We start from the raw sequence: 20948 nt of genomic DNA on the forward strand, positions 1-20948 counted from the left end.
TGCCCTCAGTCATGCAAAACCACCAAAGATGTTGTTACATTTGGCCTCTCCCAGTATATTCCTGTAGCTCCAAACGAGGTGTAGTTAGAAGCAACCAAGCTCTACCACGGCCAGACATGTACGCATCAACTCGTCTAAGCTCAGGTAAGAACATATCTCAGTATGGAAAAACGGTGGCCTGTTCCTTTAAGTCAACTCAATACTTGGCAAGACTGAACATTTGTTGCAATGTTACGCAGCTCCCCGGAGGCGTAGAAAGACCAGGGAGGGATTGTTTGAAAGCTTGACATTTCCAGTTTCCAACACAAAAGACTGCAAGTCTCTCTCTCTTTCTGTTCCAAAAATATGTCTGGAAATGGGCAATGTTGTAGATGGCAGGAGGATGGACCTCATGGGGTTCAAAATTTAAAGTGCAATTCGGTGCCCCCTCAAGCTGATGGCCTGGGTCAACTTTGCCCAGGGGCTTGTTTCCGCGGCCAAAACGGCATCACATTTGGATACTTGCAATGGGAGGTATGGGATGCAATGGACAAAGCCACGCTGTATCGATCGTGTGTGTTGATTGGGTAAAATCAGGGTCACATGTTTATGATCTGCAATGGCGACTTACTGTACTCACATGGTTTCATTCGATTGTAGGTGGAAAAAGCTTGAGATCATTTACCATTTCACCAATAAAAACAATGATATCTCACACAGAATATTTTAAACCTATAATTTGTTTGTTTTGTGAATGGCTAGCAAGATTCTCTACAGTTTTTTTTAACAATCAAGTAAATCGTCTTTTTTAGTCAGACAGGAGTGTTTGTTTACAGGCTTTTCATGTTTCTTCGACTTCCTGAACTGCGCCAAAAGCATCACTTCCTGGTTCAGGCTACAGGAAGTCTCAGAAAATCATGAAAAGCTCGCACACAAACACTCCCATCTGACGAGAAACTTCAAAAATAGATGCAAAACAAATCTCTCTACAAATAATACATTAGGTAAATAAGAAATACTTAACAGTAGAGTGCAAAGTATTTTTTTTCCTAAGTAATCATGTGTTGTAGCACGGTGTGGGAGTTTGCATAGGGAGTTCTTAAGAAATCGCTAGACAAATATTTAGAAGCCGAGACTATTGACCCCGACCTGCTGCCTCTAGCAATCTCACTGTATAATTTCACAATGGTCACCTCTGCAAAAAGCCTTCATAACGTGACACTTACGAGGGAAGAAGGGACACATTTCACGTTTGATTGCAGCCTCGGTAACCCTTCATTATGGGTTTAAAACACGGCTAGACCAAACACACGCATTCGCACACATACAAATGCGATATACAGTGAGTCTCTGCCCTGAACATTCCCCGCACAGTCGGTGTTGTTGCCTTTTTTTCAAAAGCAGCTCAATAATCCCGGATCACGGAGTACAAAGGGCCTCAGCGTGCGGTGATGTAAGCAGGAGTGAGTGTCCAGTTTGCCCCGCTGTGGTCTCTGCAAACGCCGGGGGGTTCGAGGTGGGACAAGGAGAGCTCCTACACCCCTCTCTCTCTCTCTCTCTTTCTCTCTCTCCTCTGCTAAAACTCAATATCAGGAAAAGATTAGTAGAAGGAGAGTGAACTGTGCTCTGTGTGACTCTGTGCAGGCCAGCTGATGACCAGGGGTGCGGCGCAAACAGAAGTGAGTGGTTATTTGTTTGTTTGTAATGTATTGTGTAACTTTTTTCACTCAAATGGACTTAAAAGAGTAGTTTTCTTCCCACCGACTTTATTCTTAATTGTGCAACTACTTCTTTCTGTTGCTCCTGTATTAGTTTCCAAAACTTTATCTTAGAAAAATGTCTCATATTTTGGATATTTGTGTTTGTTATGCTTATTTTAATTGTTGAACATGTTTCAATTCTCATCCAGGAACTAGACTGGTGACTTCCTTTTATAATCTCAAACATGCTTGAAGAGATTAATTGTATTATTTACTGTGTAGCCCCAGGATTTTGTTTTTGTTTTTTGTGTGGGAGTCTAGGGAGCAACCCCATGTTCATCTGCAGCTTTTTGGGACATTTACTTAGCTGCTTTTTCCTTTTTGTTAGGTAAAATCCTGTTATAAAAAAACAACAACAAAAAACATATGTGCGATATGTGCGATGTTCTGTCTGCATCGTATTAGGTTTCAGGTTATATGTTGTATGCCACATTCTGACTCCAAAGAATGATCATGATTGTAAAATTACTTTCTCTTAAGAACTAATTGGAAGTTTTGATACTAGATAGACTACTGATTTGGTTTATAGTAGGCTTTATTACTTTACAAACAAAATCTCTGACCAGCTCTTTCACTTAAAGGCTCTGCATCTGTATCTGTTTTTTTTAAGAATAGCATCTATTCTCTCTGGTATGCAAACTATATATTTTTTAAAACCTTGCAAACTGTGCATTGAATTATAAAGCCTTGTTGTGATGAACTTTTTATTCATGTGTTACTAGATGGATAATAGATAAACCCCAAAAACAAAAACAGAAAGTACAGGAAAAAAGCAAAGAGAGAGAGAGAGAGAGCCTTATTACCTATCAGGATCCAGCTGGCTAGTTGTTGTTATCAATATTATCGTACTAGTACAGTGGTTCTCACTGGTATTATGTCAGGACCCACCAGAATCCTAGGATGACAAGCTGGGACCCCCCCAAAAAATTGAATATGTTATATATTATAATACTTGCATTAAATTAGCCTTTAAATTAGCATTAAATTAGCCTGGCTAATACCAGACTGTTGTGTGCACTCAAATTTTTTCGAACTTCACAACAGCCTGGGGGCCGAAATCTTCCCATGGATTTGGGGACTAATCACAGAACGAGGAGGGACAGCAAGACAATGACACACTATTCGATATACGGAAGCTTGTTGTTTGCTTACGGATTTTAGAATTTTAAAAAAATATCTACACATGACAGCAGCAGACGCGACGCCATCTTTCGATCAAGCTTTAGACCGTGTTAAATAGTTCGAAAGTTTACTCCGGGTACGTCATACGTTATCTGATATGATTGGCTATGGCTACGTGCAGACACATGATAGATATTCGTAGCGCCCAATTAACAGCTATGGACGATCGTAAACCACACCTCTCCTATTAGAAAATGAATTGTTGTTCCCCACACCAAATATCACTTGTGATTTTAGTCTGGCGTTAAATGCAGCATTAAATGAGCCCATGAAGCTGAAATGATCTTCAAACCAACACAATAAAATTAATTATGAGCAAACATTCTGTCTCTAATTGACAGAAAAGATCCCTGGGAATGGCCCACGACCCTCCGAAAATGATTTTGCGACCCACCAGTTGAGAACCACTGGTATAGTAGACAGCATTGCTCCCTCAAAGTGATGAAATGTGCTTGTGAACTCATCAATGTGAATTATATAAGTGTTTGCATTGCGTAAGGAAAGTTAGCAACGCTCTACTTTTTATGTGTGTAAACAGAACAAAACAAACACAGGGTACAGGAGCTTTCCTTCAGCGTAATTTTGCCTATTCCACCCTCGTCTGACCAGGGAGGAAAAGCCCAGTTGAGGACAGAGGAATGTGGCTAAGCTGTGGGGAGTGGTGGATTGGTGCAGTGTGACCAGTCGCTAAAGGACATTTGCTGCCCTGTCACAACTACTACTCTTTATCCAGCCTCGGCCAGCCACGTTGCCTCAGGTGAGTCTCACTTGGGTAAACATTTACCTTATAAACGCCTCTAGCCGTGTCAGATATCTAAGCGACTGCAACTTTTTATGTCAGAGTATATTTGCCTTAAAAGATAGCAAGCTCGTAGGTAGACAGTGCACAACGAGCAGAAGAAGTGGCGATCCATCGGCTTGGACTTATTTGCCTGCATGTAAATGGGAAGGTGTAATGTTTTTGGACGCTTGCCCAGGTGAATGAAGCATGTTGCAGGACGCGGGGCAGACGATGCAGGGTCTAAACACCCGGCTGAGGGGGTTTTTGGAGCAGGTGAACAAATTACAGGAGGCCAACCTGAGACTCGAGGCGCAGATCTCAGCATGGGGCATCCAGAGGAGCTCGCACTGCCAGGAGTGGTCCCAGCAAGAGCAGATGGTCAAGGAGCTACGGGAACAGGTTAGTGTCGTCTCAGCTGGAATTTTAATGAGTAGAATTAGATATTGGATTATGAAGTTCTATGGGGAAATTGTGGGACAGGTGCCACTGGTGGAACGTGAGCCTCTCGTAGTGGTTTTTGGAAGTCTTTTGGAAAGTTAATGCTTTAGGACTGCACAATGTCCTGAAATCTAGTTTTAGCCATGGTTTTCTGAATTTTAGCAATTGTTTACCTTATTTATTATTTACTAAGGCATGTTTTATCACAGTTTGATTAACAAATAAAAAATATCTTCCAGTTTTATGTAAATTTAATGTAATGTAATGTGTTGAAATGGTTTAGTATGGCAATAATGTTGTACAGTTCTAGTCTGACTTTGTGCTGGTGCAAAAAAGTCAACATGTTTTGGAATCTTTGAGAAAAGATTACTATCGCATCTTATGGGGAGGGAACAGCAGCAGGTGGTTGACCAGAGGCAGAGAAAACAGGACTGAGCCACATGTGACATCATGTGAGCCGCATGCACCCACTTAAAGGGCCAGTGACTTTACCTTTAATAGGAGCCGTGTCAAATATTAAAGCTGCGTTATGCAACTTTTATGTGGAAAAAAAGTGTTTATATGTGAGCACTTGACCTGTCAGTGACCCTGCAGCCTTTATTTTGCCTTTATTTTCCATCACAGTGGAATCTATGATGCTCCATGATAACCACCCGTTCAGCTATTTGGTCACAAAAAGGTTAATTACGCCCCTTTATCAAGTTTTATGTTTTTCACATAAAAAGTTAACTCACCTTTAAATCATTCAAAGCATTTTAATAACATCCTTATTAACTTTCGAGTAACAGTTAACACTGTTATGTGTTCCCTGAAAACTCATTGCAAAACAATTTACGAATCAATGTAACACATCTACATACTGATGATGAGAAAACACCAACATGCTTTTCTGTTTAGTTTAGTCGGATTTGCTGTGAAAGGCACGGAGAGAGACGCAAAAAAAAAAGCGAAATTGCAAAATACATATTTTTTTGCCACTGCCACAGTCCAGACATGACTCATTTGTTTCCAAGTCTTCAAGCAAAACACTGTTTGTGAGGACAAAGACTCCATGCAGCGACAAAGTTTAAAAACATGTAATAAGTAACATTTTAGAAACAACAGTGCTTTCAATTCCATAAATGAAGTGAAGCGTGTCATCATCTCCCTGTCTGGGTGTTTCTGTTTTGCCTAACAAACTAAAACATGCACACCCGGCTATAAACCTTCAATCAGACACTCCTCAGCATTTGGCTGTCACCCACTGATCACAAAAAACATGTGTCCTGTGAGCTCGCCTCTCCTCAGACCTGACCAGTAATTTGCTGAGAATCAGAAAGCACAACTGCCTGTGTCCTTGAAGACATTCCTGTTTTGTTTTAATTATGTTGCCATGAATTGGACAAGTCCATTTACAAATGTGTATTGTAATGACACTTTTGTTGCTTTCATGATGTAGCAATATTATTCACCTTATTCTGGAGGCTCGCGTGGGCGCCGCCATGAATTGTGCCTGCCCCTTTTCTCCTATGTGTTAACATGGGACTGGAGAAGTCCACATAAAATCAGTCACTACATGAAAACAAAGCCGTTTTTAGGCCGCACAGAGAAACGCCATGCACAAGCTTAATATAGAAGGTTCAGTTACACGTATGACCTGAGGTGGCAGTAGTGAGTATAAAATGGCCAACTTGCATCTAGCCCCTTTAAGAGTGCAGATACTCCAATTAAAGTAAAAGTCAGAAAGTTCTAAACTACAAATCAGTTGCGGTTGATTTCACGCTCTGCTATGGCAACACGACGGGGACAAACCTTCTTCCTTATTGTGAGTCAATGGCATTGACTGTACATCTGCACAGCGCCACCTACTGTTCTCGAGTGTGCGTCAAAACCTTTTCAACCTCTTAACCTCCACCTTAACCAAGTGCATTTTCTCCAGTTCAACTTTACCCAAATCTAAAAGGTTACACGCTATGGGCCAGTGTAACGCCTCATTTGAAAGCTAAGACCTATAAAAGTCCTCTAAACCGATCCTTGCGTTGTTGTCACTTTTTTCCATTGCTTTTTTGTTGTGTTTTCGTCACATTTTTTTCCAAATTTTATTTTTTTTGGTCACTTTTCTGTTACTCGATTGTCGATTTTTTTTACACATTTTCATCCTTGTTTTCATCTAATTTTTGTTGATATTTTGACACTTTATTCAAGAAGCTTTTAGATTTGGGTAAAGCGAAACTGGAGAAAATGTGCTCAGTTCAGTTGAGGGTTAAGAGGTTAAGAAAAAGCCAAAAGTATAAAAAAGTATGTATGTATGGCAAGTTAACACACAGCTATAAGAGCATTAGTAGCTAAACAAGGGTCACTAAAAGGACTTCTGCCGCTGCGACCTTAAATGGCCTGAATTGCTAAGCTGTAAATAATTTTCAGTGTCAGTTTTTAGCCTTAGTTTTAATGAGTTTCTTGTTTCTTGCGTCGCGGCCCGATGCGTCGCTGCTCCGCCTCAGGTTCCCCGTTGACAGGCCGAGGAGCAGACGCCGCGAGATTCATTGTGCATTAATCCAGCAACTCCATTCAATTTATAATGACGGATTAGTTTTCTATCTATTTTCATAACGGCAACAACTTTCAGTGATGATCATCTTGTCAAGAGCCTAATGCAGATAATTAGTCTGTGTGTCATCGTGTCTGTGATTCATCGGTTTTCAAGAGGCGGCTTAAGTCCACTGAAACTGAACCCGTAATGAAAGGATGTGCAGTATAAAGGAAAGGTTATGTGTAAACTACTACGTTTACACAGCGCAACAATAGTATGGAATATTCCGTGTAACGTGTGTTTTCTCTCAGGTGTGTCTGGGGGTGTGTAACGAAAAGGAAAGGCAAAGGGTGTGTTTGATGTTCCTGATAAAAAACAAGGAAGAAACAGCTGCTCTCCTTCAGGTTATACGTTATGTAATTCATGTTTTGTACTATGACTGGGCTATACTTTTATTCCAAACTGAAAAATCCCATTTAAAGGTGCATTATGCAACTTTTTATGTGGATAAAAGGTTTATATTTGGGTGTATTTGACCTTGTAGTGACTCAGCGGCGGTATGCGTGGTTAGGCGTCACTACAAGGTAAAATACACACAAATATCAACTTACTTTTTTTTTTTCCTTGCATAAAAAGTTGCATAATGCGCCTTTAAAGGTCATTTCTGTAGGATGCGTTCTTAGTGGTTTCAAAAAGCACTTCAATCATAGAAATCACAGACATGCCTTTAGCTATCTGAGCCTGTTCCTACAAATGTGCACATTTTGTTAGCCGTCGAATCCCAGACCAGAATTAAAGTGAACGTTCCATCCCCAGACAAATGAATAGGGAAAACAGGCACAATACTAACATATGACGAGGTATGTTTTGTTCTTTTCATGACATTTATATAATTCCTGTGCTTTTTTTTTTTTTTATCATTAACATCTTTAAAGATGAAGCTTAGAGGCCATTGGAAAAGCAAAAACTTAACTGAATTTGAGTCAGCATTTAGCTTAGAGGACACTTTTAGAAGCTTTCTTGTATCTTAAGTAAAATCTCAAGAGGTCTGTACATTCATTAATGATTTCTAACTAGGCTTTGATCTCTACTACATGTGGACAACAGTTGAAAAACATCTGGAATGTTCATAATTTGCTATGTTTGCTGCTGCTGGCTAATGCTAACGGCTATAGAGTTCGGGAAAGTCTACAGTTACCATGGAGATCGGCCATCTTTACAGCTGTTAGCGTACATTTCCATTGACTAACATTAGCTAAAAACAGTATAAAACATGGAGAAAATAGCTGTGGAACAGCTCAGTTAGCTGCTGAGTTACTGCTGGTAAATACATCTAACTCACTGTGGTGTCCAAGTGTTTTAATGTGAACAATAACTCCAGTATTTTAACTTTTAAAATCTCCATTAGTTTACAATTGCTGCTAATCCCATAATGCTTAGCGATATGACGTCACATTCCCGAACTCTATAGGAAACATACATTGCGCAAGCTAACGGCTCTGAAAAGTCTCCCGGACTAGCCTACTTGCTAACGGTCCGCTTATGTTAGGCTCGAACGCTGCCTCTCCTTTTTATTTGACCACAATTACTACTGAACTTGAGTTACATTAAACTGCACATAAGTTTGCAAGCACATTGTTTTGTAGACTTGATATTGCACATTTAAAAGCTAAAAGAGTTCAGTTGCTTAGCCTACAGGAGGTCTGCATTAGCACAACAAGACTTGATTGGGAACATGCAATTCTGGAAAATGGGAGTCAAATCTACCTACCTTAAAAACCCCAAATTATTATTTCAGTTCAACCTGGATTCCTGTTTTACGGAACATGTGCAACTGATACCCTTTGTTGTTCCTCAGTGCAGTAACTTGACAGTCCCTGTGCAAAGATACAATCAATCCTTTCAGTATTACACAATGACATGAAAATAGAGCTGCTTTATTGCTGTGTGGTCCTCTTCTCATCTGCCGCTCATGTGCTGGTGTTGCAGGTTGGGAAACTCATGGTGGAGAATGCTCAGCTGGCTCTGCAGTCTGAAAACATGAAGTCCAAAGCGGCTGTGATCCAGGCCAGGTCAGACATGTCACTACTTTGTTTTCCATCTGCAATCAGGATCAGGTTGTGAATTACTATTACTTGTTCTTCGGGGCTTGTGTTTTCTCTATATTAAATAAAAGAACTCAAACACCATGTACAGCATAATAACCAGGCAACAATGGCCAAGAAATTGGACGGTCCCCGGGTCTATCCCATCCTGAGCACATGCTGCCACTGTGTCCCTGGGTAAGGCACTTCACCCTTATTGCCCAATGTGCCTGTTGAGACAGAAACCACCGTGAAAATCTGCCAACTTGCCAAGAGATTGGTTAACTGTGGCAAGACCTGATGAACAAGGAAGTATCCAAATAAAATCAGAACTTAGCCATGACAGAAACTTGTTATCGTATAAGAGTTATAAGGGTTAGTTCTTGTTAAGAAGTAGATAGTCACGGTTTAGTCCTACCAGATTCAACCTCCCAAGCTCCCACTCCAAGCTAAATGACTCCTTTGGTGGCACTTGATGTGGGACATAAGAAAATCAGTGGTGTAAAAGCCTTACTGAACTAAAATAAACATATTTTACTTCCCTTAAACCCTTAAACTGACTGACTGAACAAGAAGGGACAGAGTTCATTAGAGTTGCTGACGAAGCTTCCTACAAAGCACAGAATACATGACTGTGCTTTGACACCTCAAGAACCTTTGTCTACGATATGCAGCGTTGCTTGTTGAATGATGCTACAATAAAAATGCACTTACACTATGGCTGCCAGACACTATATTTAACTCTGCACTTTGTCATTCAGCTGATACAGTGACACAGACAAACAAAAAAGCGCTTGCTATCATCCTATACTCTGATGTATTTTCTAGCGCTCTCTTATCTAACTCTGGCCTGTTCCGGCTGCTGTGAGCCGACCTGCATACAGATCCAGGCCAGGTTTTGTGCCGCGTTTGCACTTTCACTTCTGTACTGATGCAGAGTGACACACAGCCCTCTCTCCCTCTCTCCCCCCTGCACCCCTCACCAAAGCGCCCACTCATGCACGCACAGTTAAGCGTCACGTAGATCCATTAACTCCAGAAGGACAGAGGAAGCCCAACTGCTGCTGGAAATAAGTATAGCGCTTCTAATAATAGCTCCACCTGAAGGCTCTCCTGGGTGTCCTGTAGTGAAACTTTAAACTCATGCCGCACTCCAGATCCAGACAAGGTCATTTTGTCTCTCTGGACTTATGCAAGTGGCGATAAAAGCGATGGTTTGTAGAGACACTCGCCAGACCTGTTTTTAGTTTTGTGCTGATCCTAAGCAAGATACACTGCCTGACCAAACAAAAGACGCCACCTGGATTAAACTGTTATGATCTGGGGTTGCTGCAGTTGTTTCAGGTCTCGGTTCAGCAACACTATGTGCCCAAAGATTTAGATCAGCTGACTATCTGAACATCCTGAATGATCCGGTTATTCTATCAATGTATTTTCTCTTCCCTGATAGTACGGGCATGTTCCAAGATGACAATGCCAGGATTCATGGGGCTCACATTGTGACAGAGTGGTTCAGGGAGCATGAGACATCATTTTCACACATGGATTGGCCACTACAGAGTCCAGATCTTAACGCCATAAAAAATCTTTGGGTAGAGGGGGAGAAGGCTTTGCACCATGGTCACACTCTCCCATCATGACAAGATCTTGGTGAAAAGTTAATACCACTAGGGGCCAGATCTTGTGCTTGGTGCAAGGACAGAGCAAGCTTCAAGCGCGATGGTTATCCTCCACCGACCATTCATTTCCTCATTCACATCGCGCTGCATTGTGTTCTTCCTTAAAGGAACAGGCCTCAGTTTTTTCATACTGAGATATGTTCTTACCTGAGCTTAGACGAGTTGATGAGTACTTGTCTGGTCTTTTTGCGTGCGCTCAGTCACGCACAATGACCAAAGATGTTGTAAGCATTTGGCCTCTCCCAGTATATTCCTATAGCTCCAAACAGGGTGAAGTTAGAAGCGACCACGCTCTTCCAGGTACGCATCAACTCGTCTAAGCTCAGCTTAGAACATACATCTCAGTGTGGAAAAATGGTGGCCTGTTCCTTCAAGCATTATAAGCTCTCGCAGGTCAAACTAAAAACTTTATTAACCTAATCGTGAGCTAAACAATGTTTGTGTCCCGAAAGACAGCCGGTCCTGCTGTGGCACGGGTCGGCACTCGCTTGGCCGTAATTGTGTTAACACGACCAAAACAAAAGCACATGTTCACCCCCACTCCCCCACAGTCCATCTCCCGACCTCTCGGCGAGGAGTCTGGTTGGAGGGAAAAGGCTCTTGTACATAATATCGCCATTGGCCATGGGTGTTTCTCCACCCCAAGTACTTCCCACTTAAACGTGCTATAGTCTGCGTTTAGAAATCGGGCCCTGGATGTTTTAACATTGCAGAAGCTTATTAAAACAGTGGCACAGCGAATGTGTGCTGTTTTCAAAGCTTAAGTCGACACATTAATTAGAGCTTGTGACCTTTTCTTTTGGATAGTGACTATTCTTTGTGCCAGGCAGTGTATCTTAAAAACACAGAACTGAAATTGCATTGTAAGTCTAAAACCCTTGGTGCACAAAACAATACGGTCCAAAATAGCTAGATGGTTACCTCCACAGTAAATGCTTTCTGTGTGCTGTAGATGTGAGACAGAGGAGAAGAACACGAGGCACCTGGAGCAGCAGGTGGAGCAGCTCAGAGAGTCCAAGTGGAAAGCGGAGCAGAGCAGCGAGAGCCTGAGGAGTGACGTGCACCGATCCATGAGTGAACTACAGCAGCTGCACCAGGACTACCAGGTCAGAGGCGGGACAGGGACTTACTGCTGTTCAAAAATGGTGATGGGAATGAAGAGAGATTGGCTGAGGAGGCTGATGAACCCAGGGTTGCAGTAAGTCTTTGACTTGAAAATGGCTGCTAGGTCTTAATCTAGGGCGGTGGTTCCCAACCTGCTTTGTCTGGCGTACCCCGTTGAGTCTTTCATTTATACAAATAACCCCTATCAATTAAACGCAGATTTATTGGTATTACTGGTGTGTTGTGTTCAAAATATACTGTAGCGGAAATACACTAAAATGCTGAATCTATTTCTGCAATAAAATGATCAAATTTGCTTTCATTTCATTAAAGGGGCTAGATGCAAGTTGGCCATTTTATACACACTACTGCCACCTCAGGTCATACGTGTAACTGCAGCTTCTATATTAAGCTCGTGCATGACGGCAATTCAGACCCGAATTAACACCAATTTTGAGTGACAGTGCAGGATTTTAGAGGCAGTTGTGGTGAACAGGTCTGGGCTCATTCTACACATTTGGACATTGTTGGAACATGCAGGGGGAGGAAAATACATAATGTTAACATTTTTAACCTCTGTATAGTCCCTTTAACCATTATTTTTAAACTGAAATAATGTAATAGTTTTGAGTGCTCACGTACCCTCATGTGTGACCATGAATATTGATGTCTTTGATACTCCATTTACTACTTCGCTTGAGCATATTCTCCGTTTTCTCAATTTCCTCGGGTAAAGGATCCAGGAAATATTTTGAAGAATACTGCAAAGATTTGAGGGTATATTATAGTGTGTAATGAGAGTGTTGCGGTAACTGCTTAGGTGACGTCACCACCTCAACCTCCTGTGATCCAGGGATTAGACAGTTGTGCTCAAAGCTTTACATACCCCAGCAGAATTTCATCATTGGCCTTGTTGACAACAAAAATGGCACCATACCTGCTGTCAAATATGGAGGTAGTTCGCTGATGCCATTGGCTCCAGCAGAATAAAGTGAAGGTCCTGTTAGTGTCCATCTCAGTCTCCTGACCTCAATATCATTGAGCCACTGTGGGGAGAGCTCAAACGTGCACTTCGCAAGACAGCTCAGGAAGTTACAGGAGCTGGAGGCTTTTTGCCAAGAAGAATGGGCAGCTTTACCATAAAAAAAATATAGAAGCTCATCCACAACTACCACAAAAGACTCCAAGCTGTCATGGATGTTAAATGCATAGTATTGAGAACTGGGGTATGTAAACTTTGGATCAGGGTCATTTTAGTACTTTCTTTTTTCATTATGATTTCAAAATAGCAAACTCAGTTAAATGGCTTCACACAACCACTAACTGTGAGTGAAAAACAACTTTTGGTGTTATCTTTCATCTTCAAAAATAGTTGAAAAATGGTTCTCATGAATTTGACACCTGTGCAGATCTGTGTGACCTGGCGCACTTCTGTTTTTAACATGGCTTTCATTTTCCCACTCCCTGTTTTGCTGACAACGCAGCCTTTCAGTAATTGCGGTGTGGCTGTTTTAACACATACAAGCACAAGCAAACTGCTGATTTACTGATTCGTCTGCTTCTCCGGTCTCTGCAGTACACAAACACCCTCAAAGCTGCACCATCGACTTTACATTCGATTTTAAATAAGTGCATATGGCTTAATCACACACTGCTCATTGTCATCATTTAGTTTCAAAAGTTAGCTTCGCAACGGTTTTTGTATCATCAAGAAAGCACATTCTTTCTCACAGTCCTAAGCCTGGATAAAAATGGTGGGATCAGGAACCAGGTAGAGCATGTTTGGTTTAAATAAAATCTGCATTATGACGCTAAAAGACATCAATGGTGAAATGGAGGAAATGAAAAGAAAAATGGAATATACTTCAGGTCATTACCCTCTTTCTTCCATTTCCCTCTCCCTCTCCCTCCCTCCCCCCCCTGCCGATCTGCTCACAGGCTGCCCAGGCTCTGCATCTGCAGCGAGCCGGCTCCACTGATGCTCTGAACACAGCAGCGGCGCACGGAGGAGGCAGGGGAGGAGGGCAGCACGAGGATGGCACAGCGATGGAGCTCACCCGACTGCTCCACGAAATCAGAACTCAGTGCGACCAGACTCGAGTCCCCGGTCCCAGCCGGAGACACCACAGCCTGGGCAACTTGGCAAATCTATCCCCCGGTTTTGTCGGGCCTAGCAGCCACTCGGGAGCAGGGGGAGCAGCAGCAGCAGCAGCAGTCAGGACAAGTGGAGGGGCACTTGCAGAGGTACGCAACACATCGAGGACTCGTGTGCCGTCGGCCGGGCTCTATGCCAACCAGACACACCCTCCACAACAACAACTATTTGCAGATTTTACATACAAAAGGCTTGATTCACTGCATCATTTCATTTAGATAAAGCTTCATTGACCTGAGCTTAGGCTGGCTTTCATGGAGGAGTTTTCTGTGCGTACATTCGCCTTCTCACTTTCGCTGTTTACCGCCGTGGATCTCACTAATGCAGAGTAACAGCGCGGTCTGGCACCACACTGTGTAAAAAGATCCCTCGGCTCTGGTTAAAAATGCATGAGGTGATTTATAGTACAATCCAAAAAAACTCATACTCAGCAAAGACTCTTATCTGTCTGCTAGCCCGTCAATGAAGGAGCAGGCATTTGTTTTCTTGAGTCATGTTTTGTTATTGTTAAAAGGGAACTCGATGGATTTCATTTCACTGAGTGTCCCTGTGCCTCAGCTCCGTGACTTTGGCTCAAGCTGCAGATTTCCTCCACTATCGTAAATCACGTACACACTTTTGTTTCCTCCAGACTCACACCCACAAGACCAGGCAGTACATTAGTATTAGATGTGTTATTACTTTGAAAGCTACACCAAGTAACAACTGACCGATCATCAATAGGCGGCCCACGGACCAAATCAGGGCCCGAGAGCTTCTGTCTGGGCCTCAGTCTAGGTTTTGTTTTGATGGTGGTGATGGTGAACATGCACATGGATGTAATACATTCAAAGTTCCCCACAAGTGATGAACAAAAGTGTTACGCCAAGGTTATCAGTTGCCTATTGAAATGAAGCCTGTGTCAGCAGAAAATGCATTTCTAAAAATTACTTAAGTATAAATATAAATGTAGTTTAAAGGCACACTGCATAAGATTTTGGTCTATACTGTTGCCATCAGTACAAAACATTCTATCATTACATCAATGAATTTTGGGCCTGGAACAAATGTAATTGAAGAACACAGGTCTTATAGTAGAATAGTAGAAAATGTGTAGACTCATGAAGTATTCAGTAAAATAATATGCTCATGTCATGCATAATTAGTGGTATCCATCCATTCATCCATCCATCCATCCATCCATCCATTTTCTTCCACTTTTCCTTTGCCGGGTCGTGGGGGCAGATGTTGAAGCTGCCCAAATCACATTGCACCAGCCCCTCATTGCTCCTCCTGCAGGTGGTGGGTCCACAGAAGAGCGGCCTCACGATGCAAACCGGGCCTGTTGCTCTCTCATAAGAGGCTTCTGAACCGCTCTTTGTCTGACCCGTCACCTAGCACCTGTTTGCCATGGGAGACCCTACCAGAGGCACGAAGCCCCCGACAACAGAACCCCCAAGATCATTCGGGCGCTCAAACCCCTCCACCACGTTAAGGTGGTGGTTCCAGGAGGGAATAATTTGTGGTATTAAGGCTAAATACTTGATTGGCGTACATCAATCAGCTGAATGGCTACTTACCAAATTCAGCTATTTTATATCCAAAAACCTTTTGAATAGATTATTTGCTGAATTGAATTTTCATCAAATGTTGATTGCAGCTAAATATTACAACCAGCTTCTTGCTCTTTCTGTAATCCAGGTGTAATTCCAAATGAAAACCACTCTCAGAATGACTTATTCAGTAGATCTCGTAAAGCCTTCATTTGAATGTAGAAGCATCAAGGAAATGTCATGTTATTATGAGATATCAAAGGTGTGAACAGCTGTCCAATTTGTCAGTGCGGCGTGTGCAGCTGTGTCTACTCTTTGTTTATCTTCAGGCAAACACCACCTGGGACGGCTCTCTCTCCCTTTATCAAAGATATGTTTGTGCCCGAGAGCTCATAGCACAGTCTTCATTCACTTTTTATCATTCAAGTATCCAACAACAGTGCTGTGGTTATTTAGGATAACTGTACTTACTGTGATTTGGGGCATATGTCTGACAATGATGCTGCCCAGCAGGAGGAGGCGGCATGGGCACAGGTGAACCTGGGGGGAGCTGCCCTGAGAGAGGCCAGGGCTGAGCTGGCCGAAGCCCGAAAACAGTGGCATACTCTGCAGGTCGAAATTGAGACCCTCCACGCCATGGTAAGAACAACAACTTACTGCTAATGCTTTTATTACCTTTCTATTATTATTGCACTTATATTTGAAGCTGAGAGACTGGTTGCTGTATGGCTAGTGATTACTCTCTATCAACGCATCTTCTTATTGTTCTTTCTTTCTATCTAATGTATCTATTGTGTGACTTTTATTAAATATAGCTTGCACTATTGTTATTCCATAAATAATAGTTTAACTACATAGTTGTTGAAATTGGAAACACCTAAATGAATTGAAATTTGAGTTGTTAGAGTTGTTAGTGACTTACATGTCGTGAAATAGGACATTGTTATTTCTTTATTGAATTGGGACAATGCATGTTCATGATCAAACATGAAACACAAGCGTGAAAACAGAAACAGAATGGTTGTCTGAAGTTTTTGCAAAGCTTTGCATCAGCTGCCAACTCAAGCCGACCGATCGGGGGCTTTGGGTTAGGGACGGCAATGTGATGTAAGTTGTGTTTCACTCACACAGATCTTACACATATTTTAGGAAACTAGAAGGGCTTGTCTTTCAAATGAGGTATCACACTGACATATAGGCTGTAAGCTCTCCTGTCAATATGCTTTGAGATTTGTTGAGATTGGACAAAATAACTCTATACTATTTGTGGTCTATTTCTTCTTTTTATACAACAAAGTCCTGAAAGTCAGTAGCCTATAGTAAACTGCCTGGTCGGATTCAAACCGTCCTTGGATCTGACAAATGCTCTAACCATTGGCGTCTTTTATTCCCACACAGTCTCCCATCCTCTGACCTTACTTAGCTGAAGTTAAGTGAAAAAACGAGGCAGAAGATACAAATACATTATTGTCTGTGGTGAGGGAAGCAAATTCAAAAGAGGCCATGAACCGTTATTTTGCCATGTATGAAAAACTGTCTATTTTTATTTTAGATCATAATACCGGTTGCAGTCGGCCGTTACAAATCTTTACATAACCAGTTTACGGCTTTGTTAATAGATAATACTTTTGTGAATGGGCCCTTTTCAAAGCTGCCGTGCTCCTCCTTGAACTCCGGATTAACCCTTTATAGAAGAAGACCGTAGGTCATGGCTCCTAATGCTTGTTTTTACTTCAGCTAAATGGAGTGGAAACAACACACCTGTATAAACACATGATGTAATTTCAGGTTGAGAATAGTCTAGACGACTAAACAGGAAAGGAGCCGTCAGATTTCATTCACTGCTGACCTTTGCCTCTCGCATTTGTATAGCTCTTTTATCCATGGATTTTGAGGGATGTATAATTAGGACAGTTACCATAGCACTTAACGCATCAAAACATAACTGTTCGACCTTTTGACACGTAAAAAAGTAATGTAATTATAAACACTGAGGGGAAAGCTCATTGAGTAATTTCTGAATAAAGACCAATAAAAAGCTAATACATGCGTTTCCAATGACATCACACATAGTTTCGGCAGCCATTTTGAATACCGAAGTAGCATTATGCAGCACTACAACGTGTAACAAAATCTCTACTTAGGATGAAAATGAAAGACAACTGATTGACAGTGGCATTTTTATGGACTCATCATTGCATAACAGTAAAAACCCGGCCCAAGTGACGCACTTTTTTGTGATATAACCAGCAACTGTGGCAGATCTGTCTGTCAAGCTACAGCAGAATTTACTAAAGATCTGCTTCACTCCTCAGACTAAATTAACATGTTACAAGGTATGAAAAGATGACATACACATGACATTGACATCAAATAGGAAACAGAAAACCTTTCTCTGTGATTTTTACAGTTTGTCATGTCAACAGAGTCTCAGTCTGAGTCAGTGTTTAAGCTGCTCAAGACGTTAGCATGCTACCAGTTATCTTCAACACGATAAACATCTATGAACACTGAGAAAATACGACAGTATCAGCTCAGCTCTGACCTCTGTCACATGTTGTATCCAAGGTTTGGAGAGTGGTTCAGGGCTTTTTCTTGGAGTGGTCGGAGCTGAGCTGTTGAAGCAAAATGCTAACCGGTAGCATGCTAACATCTTAAACACTGACTCACTGGTTATATCACATAAATGTGCGTCTCCGGGTGTTTTTACTGTTATCTTCTTGAGCAATTATTATGAGTACATAAAAATGTCACTGCCAATCAATTTATTTTATATCGTGAGTAGAGACATTGTTACATGTTGTAGTACTGCTTAATTCTACTTCAGTATTCAAAATGGCCACCATAACAACAAAAGTCACATGACTGAAAGGCATGTATAAATGACATTAAAGGGATATTTCAGGATTTTTGACGTAGGGCCTCATTTCATAGTTATCCAGAGTGTTGCTGATTTCTGGAGATATTTTTTTTGTAATTCATGCAGTTCTTATATTTGAAGAATTTCGTGGCGCGAGGCCTGTGCAAGGCTAGCGCATTTTTACGGTATCAGCTAGCCTGCATTAAAAACAGTCTGACCCGCTCCACAGTGCACCTGAGGCAAATAACTTATAACGCCAGATTAACCATATAAATGTCTGTGTCGATAGAATAATTTTAACCATTTTGCATTTAAAGGAACTTATAATTGAGCAGCATCAGCTTCATGGTTGTATAAGCTACACAGCGGCGGAGTGATCTGCTAGAAAATAGTCCCTCAAAATGCGATCATTCATGTGATACAAGGTCAGTTATATTCCAAAAATTATTCTATCGACACAGACCTTTATATGGTTAGTCTGGCATTATAAGTGATTTTCCTCAGGTGCACTGTGGAGTGGGTCAGACACTAGACTCTTGAAATATAAGGACTGCATGAATTACAAAAAAACAACAACAACACGCTGGATAACTAGGAAATGAGGCCTTATGTCAAAAATCCTGAAATATCCCTTTAAGTAAGTCACACTGAGTTGGATTGATTATCTCTTCATTGTAGTCAGTGAGATATACAGTATCAGACAGCCATAGAACTTTTGGTTTTGCAGTAGGAAAAACAGACAATACAAATTGAGCGTGTTTGATGAGACGACTGATTTGCGGCTAGATCTGCGGGCCTATGCGGGTTGAACAATTTGCTGTTGTCAGTATTTATCAGTAGTGGCCCTAATCACTATTCCTATCTGATAAACAAAAAAGAAAACTATTCCGCTACAAGAAAAAGAAAGGGCCCTGTAATTCTATTGTTCAGGGATTTTGCATACATGTATTTTCAACCTTGCTCTTCATCCCGTGTAGGAGAAAGGCCTGGAGACGTCCTTGCAGCAGACCCAGCGGCTGTACTCCTCTCAGCTGCAGGACCTCTCTCAGGTGATCTCTCGACTGGAGGGCGAGCTGGAGCAGGTCAGGACCGGACTGGCCACGCAACGCCAGCGCCACAACCACCTCCTCAACACCAAGATGAGGCTGGAGCGCGAGATCTCCACCTACAGACGGCTGCTGGAGCGGGAGGAGGGCAGGTGAGGGCGAGAATGGAGAAGATTACAAACCAGGAGGCGCAGTTAAACACTACGCAGGTTTATGGCCCGGCAGGATAGAAGCATTTAATTTATCACGCCCTCCTGTGGTTGATTATGGGGCATGAGTGTGTAAAAAGCACATATAAATTAACTTTTACTGGCATCATGACTCAACTAAAACTAGAACTTTTTCTAGCTCATTGAAAGCTATACAATTTAAATACTCAAACACATTTAATTAGAAGTTATGCTACTACATTCTAGTAACAGGTGTGCAGACAATGTGATTTTGTAAACTACTTCAGTCATTGCAGTTGACTATGATTACTAGTACTGCTACTGCAACGTAAGCAGTTTGTTTGAAAATGTACCAGTTTTACTACCAAAGTACAGTAAAGTGCAAAAATCCTAGTGCATCCAGTTATGTAAGTCTTGCTACTTGTTCAGAGGAATATAGTAAAACCTTTGATGTTAATATAGGCTTGACCTCCTTATTAAAACTCTATAATAAGACACCATTAAATCACTCCATATTGGCGTTAATGGCAAGCTTTTTATGTTGCTATGAGACTGGCTGAAGGAAACATAGACACCGACCACCAGCACCAATCTCTCATTTCATTCTTTAATTTACCAGGACAATGAGCAATTACATTAAGCTCGAGAGCACAGACGTTTGTTTCAGACTGTAGCCCTTTTTAAGCTAATCTGTAGTCCTTAGGGAAAAGGGCAGAGGGCCAAAGTGCAATATATACAGTGCAGGTAATTGTACAGTCATAGTTGAGATCAACAGTGGGAGGAAAAAGTCTGTGAACCCTTTGGGTTACAAAGGTTACATTTCAGCCTAAATTGGTCATTATTGATCTTCAACAGTGTCTGCTTAAACTAATTTCATGTTATCATATTTCTATTGCCACAACATGTAAATATTTACAGGACAGTGAGGAATAAGCGAGTACACCCAACCCTTTGCTGAAGCAGGTCATTTTGATTCACTCGCCTGTAAAATGAAGCCTCCAAATTAAAATCATTGCAGTAATTCTTATGGAATTTACAAAATACTCTTGCATGTGAGTCTCTAGTTGTAGCCACAACAATCAGTATGACTATCAGTGCCACTATTGGCAAGTTATCAACTACCACTGAATAAAAGAATAATTGTCTTTATTCTCACCAACATTTTTTGATGAAAATAAAGGTCCACAGCTGCAATAGATAGATGGGAACCAAAACACACTCTGAGCCTATAAAAATAATACCACTTGAACATATATTTCAAACAGGTGAACAATATCTGTAAAAATTAACATTGCACATCAATTTTTAAATTGGATATGTCCAATGCGTTTTATAGGACCTTTGTCTTACCCAAATCTATCATTTTGACTAGTAACATGTGGGGCAATGTGACTGTGGTGCGTATAGGAATGCATTTAATGGTGCACGTCCCGCCGGTGGGACGTAGCTTAATCAGGGGGTTGGTTGACCCCCTGACAGCAACCAACAAGTCTTCTGTGAAATGTATTTAGCATTTACAATCATTTAAAGGGACTATACGGTGTTTAAAAATGTAAAAACTCAGAATGACGCACTGCAAAAATATACTTTTCTGTAGCTGGTCATTAGGAGCATGTTGTGTATTGTTGGCAATAATATAGTCTAAAATGTTACGCAGTGTGCCTTTAAA

The 20948-nt window shown here is 41.5% G+C and overlaps 1 protein-coding gene across 1 annotated transcript in view; it reads left to right on the top strand.

Annotated features, from left to right (window-relative positions):
• The first annotated feature begins 1519 nt into the window (after window positions 1–1519).
• krt222 (keratin 222) overlaps window positions 1520–20948 on the top strand; it is a 31308-nt gene continuing 11879 nt past the window's right edge. Inside the window, exons 1-8 of the mRNA XM_079553412.1 lie at window positions 1520–1658; window positions 3531–3678; window positions 3899–4101; window positions 8639–8721; window positions 11365–11518; window positions 13455–13760; window positions 15717–15842; window positions 19041–19261. Coding sequence (XP_079409538.1) covers window positions 3910–4101; window positions 8639–8721; window positions 11365–11518; window positions 13455–13760; window positions 15717–15842; window positions 19041–19261 — 1082 coding nt within the window. The 5' untranslated portion in view covers window positions 1520–1658; window positions 3531–3678; window positions 3899–3909. The remainder of the gene's footprint in view (window positions 1659–3530; window positions 3679–3898; window positions 4102–8638; window positions 8722–11364; window positions 11519–13454; window positions 13761–15716; window positions 15843–19040; window positions 19262–20948) is intronic.

This window comes from Gobius niger, assembly GCF_951799975.1.
Source record: "Gobius niger genome assembly, chromosome: 3".
Lineage (NCBI taxonomy): Eukaryota > Metazoa > Chordata > Actinopteri > Gobiiformes > Gobiidae > Gobius > Gobius niger.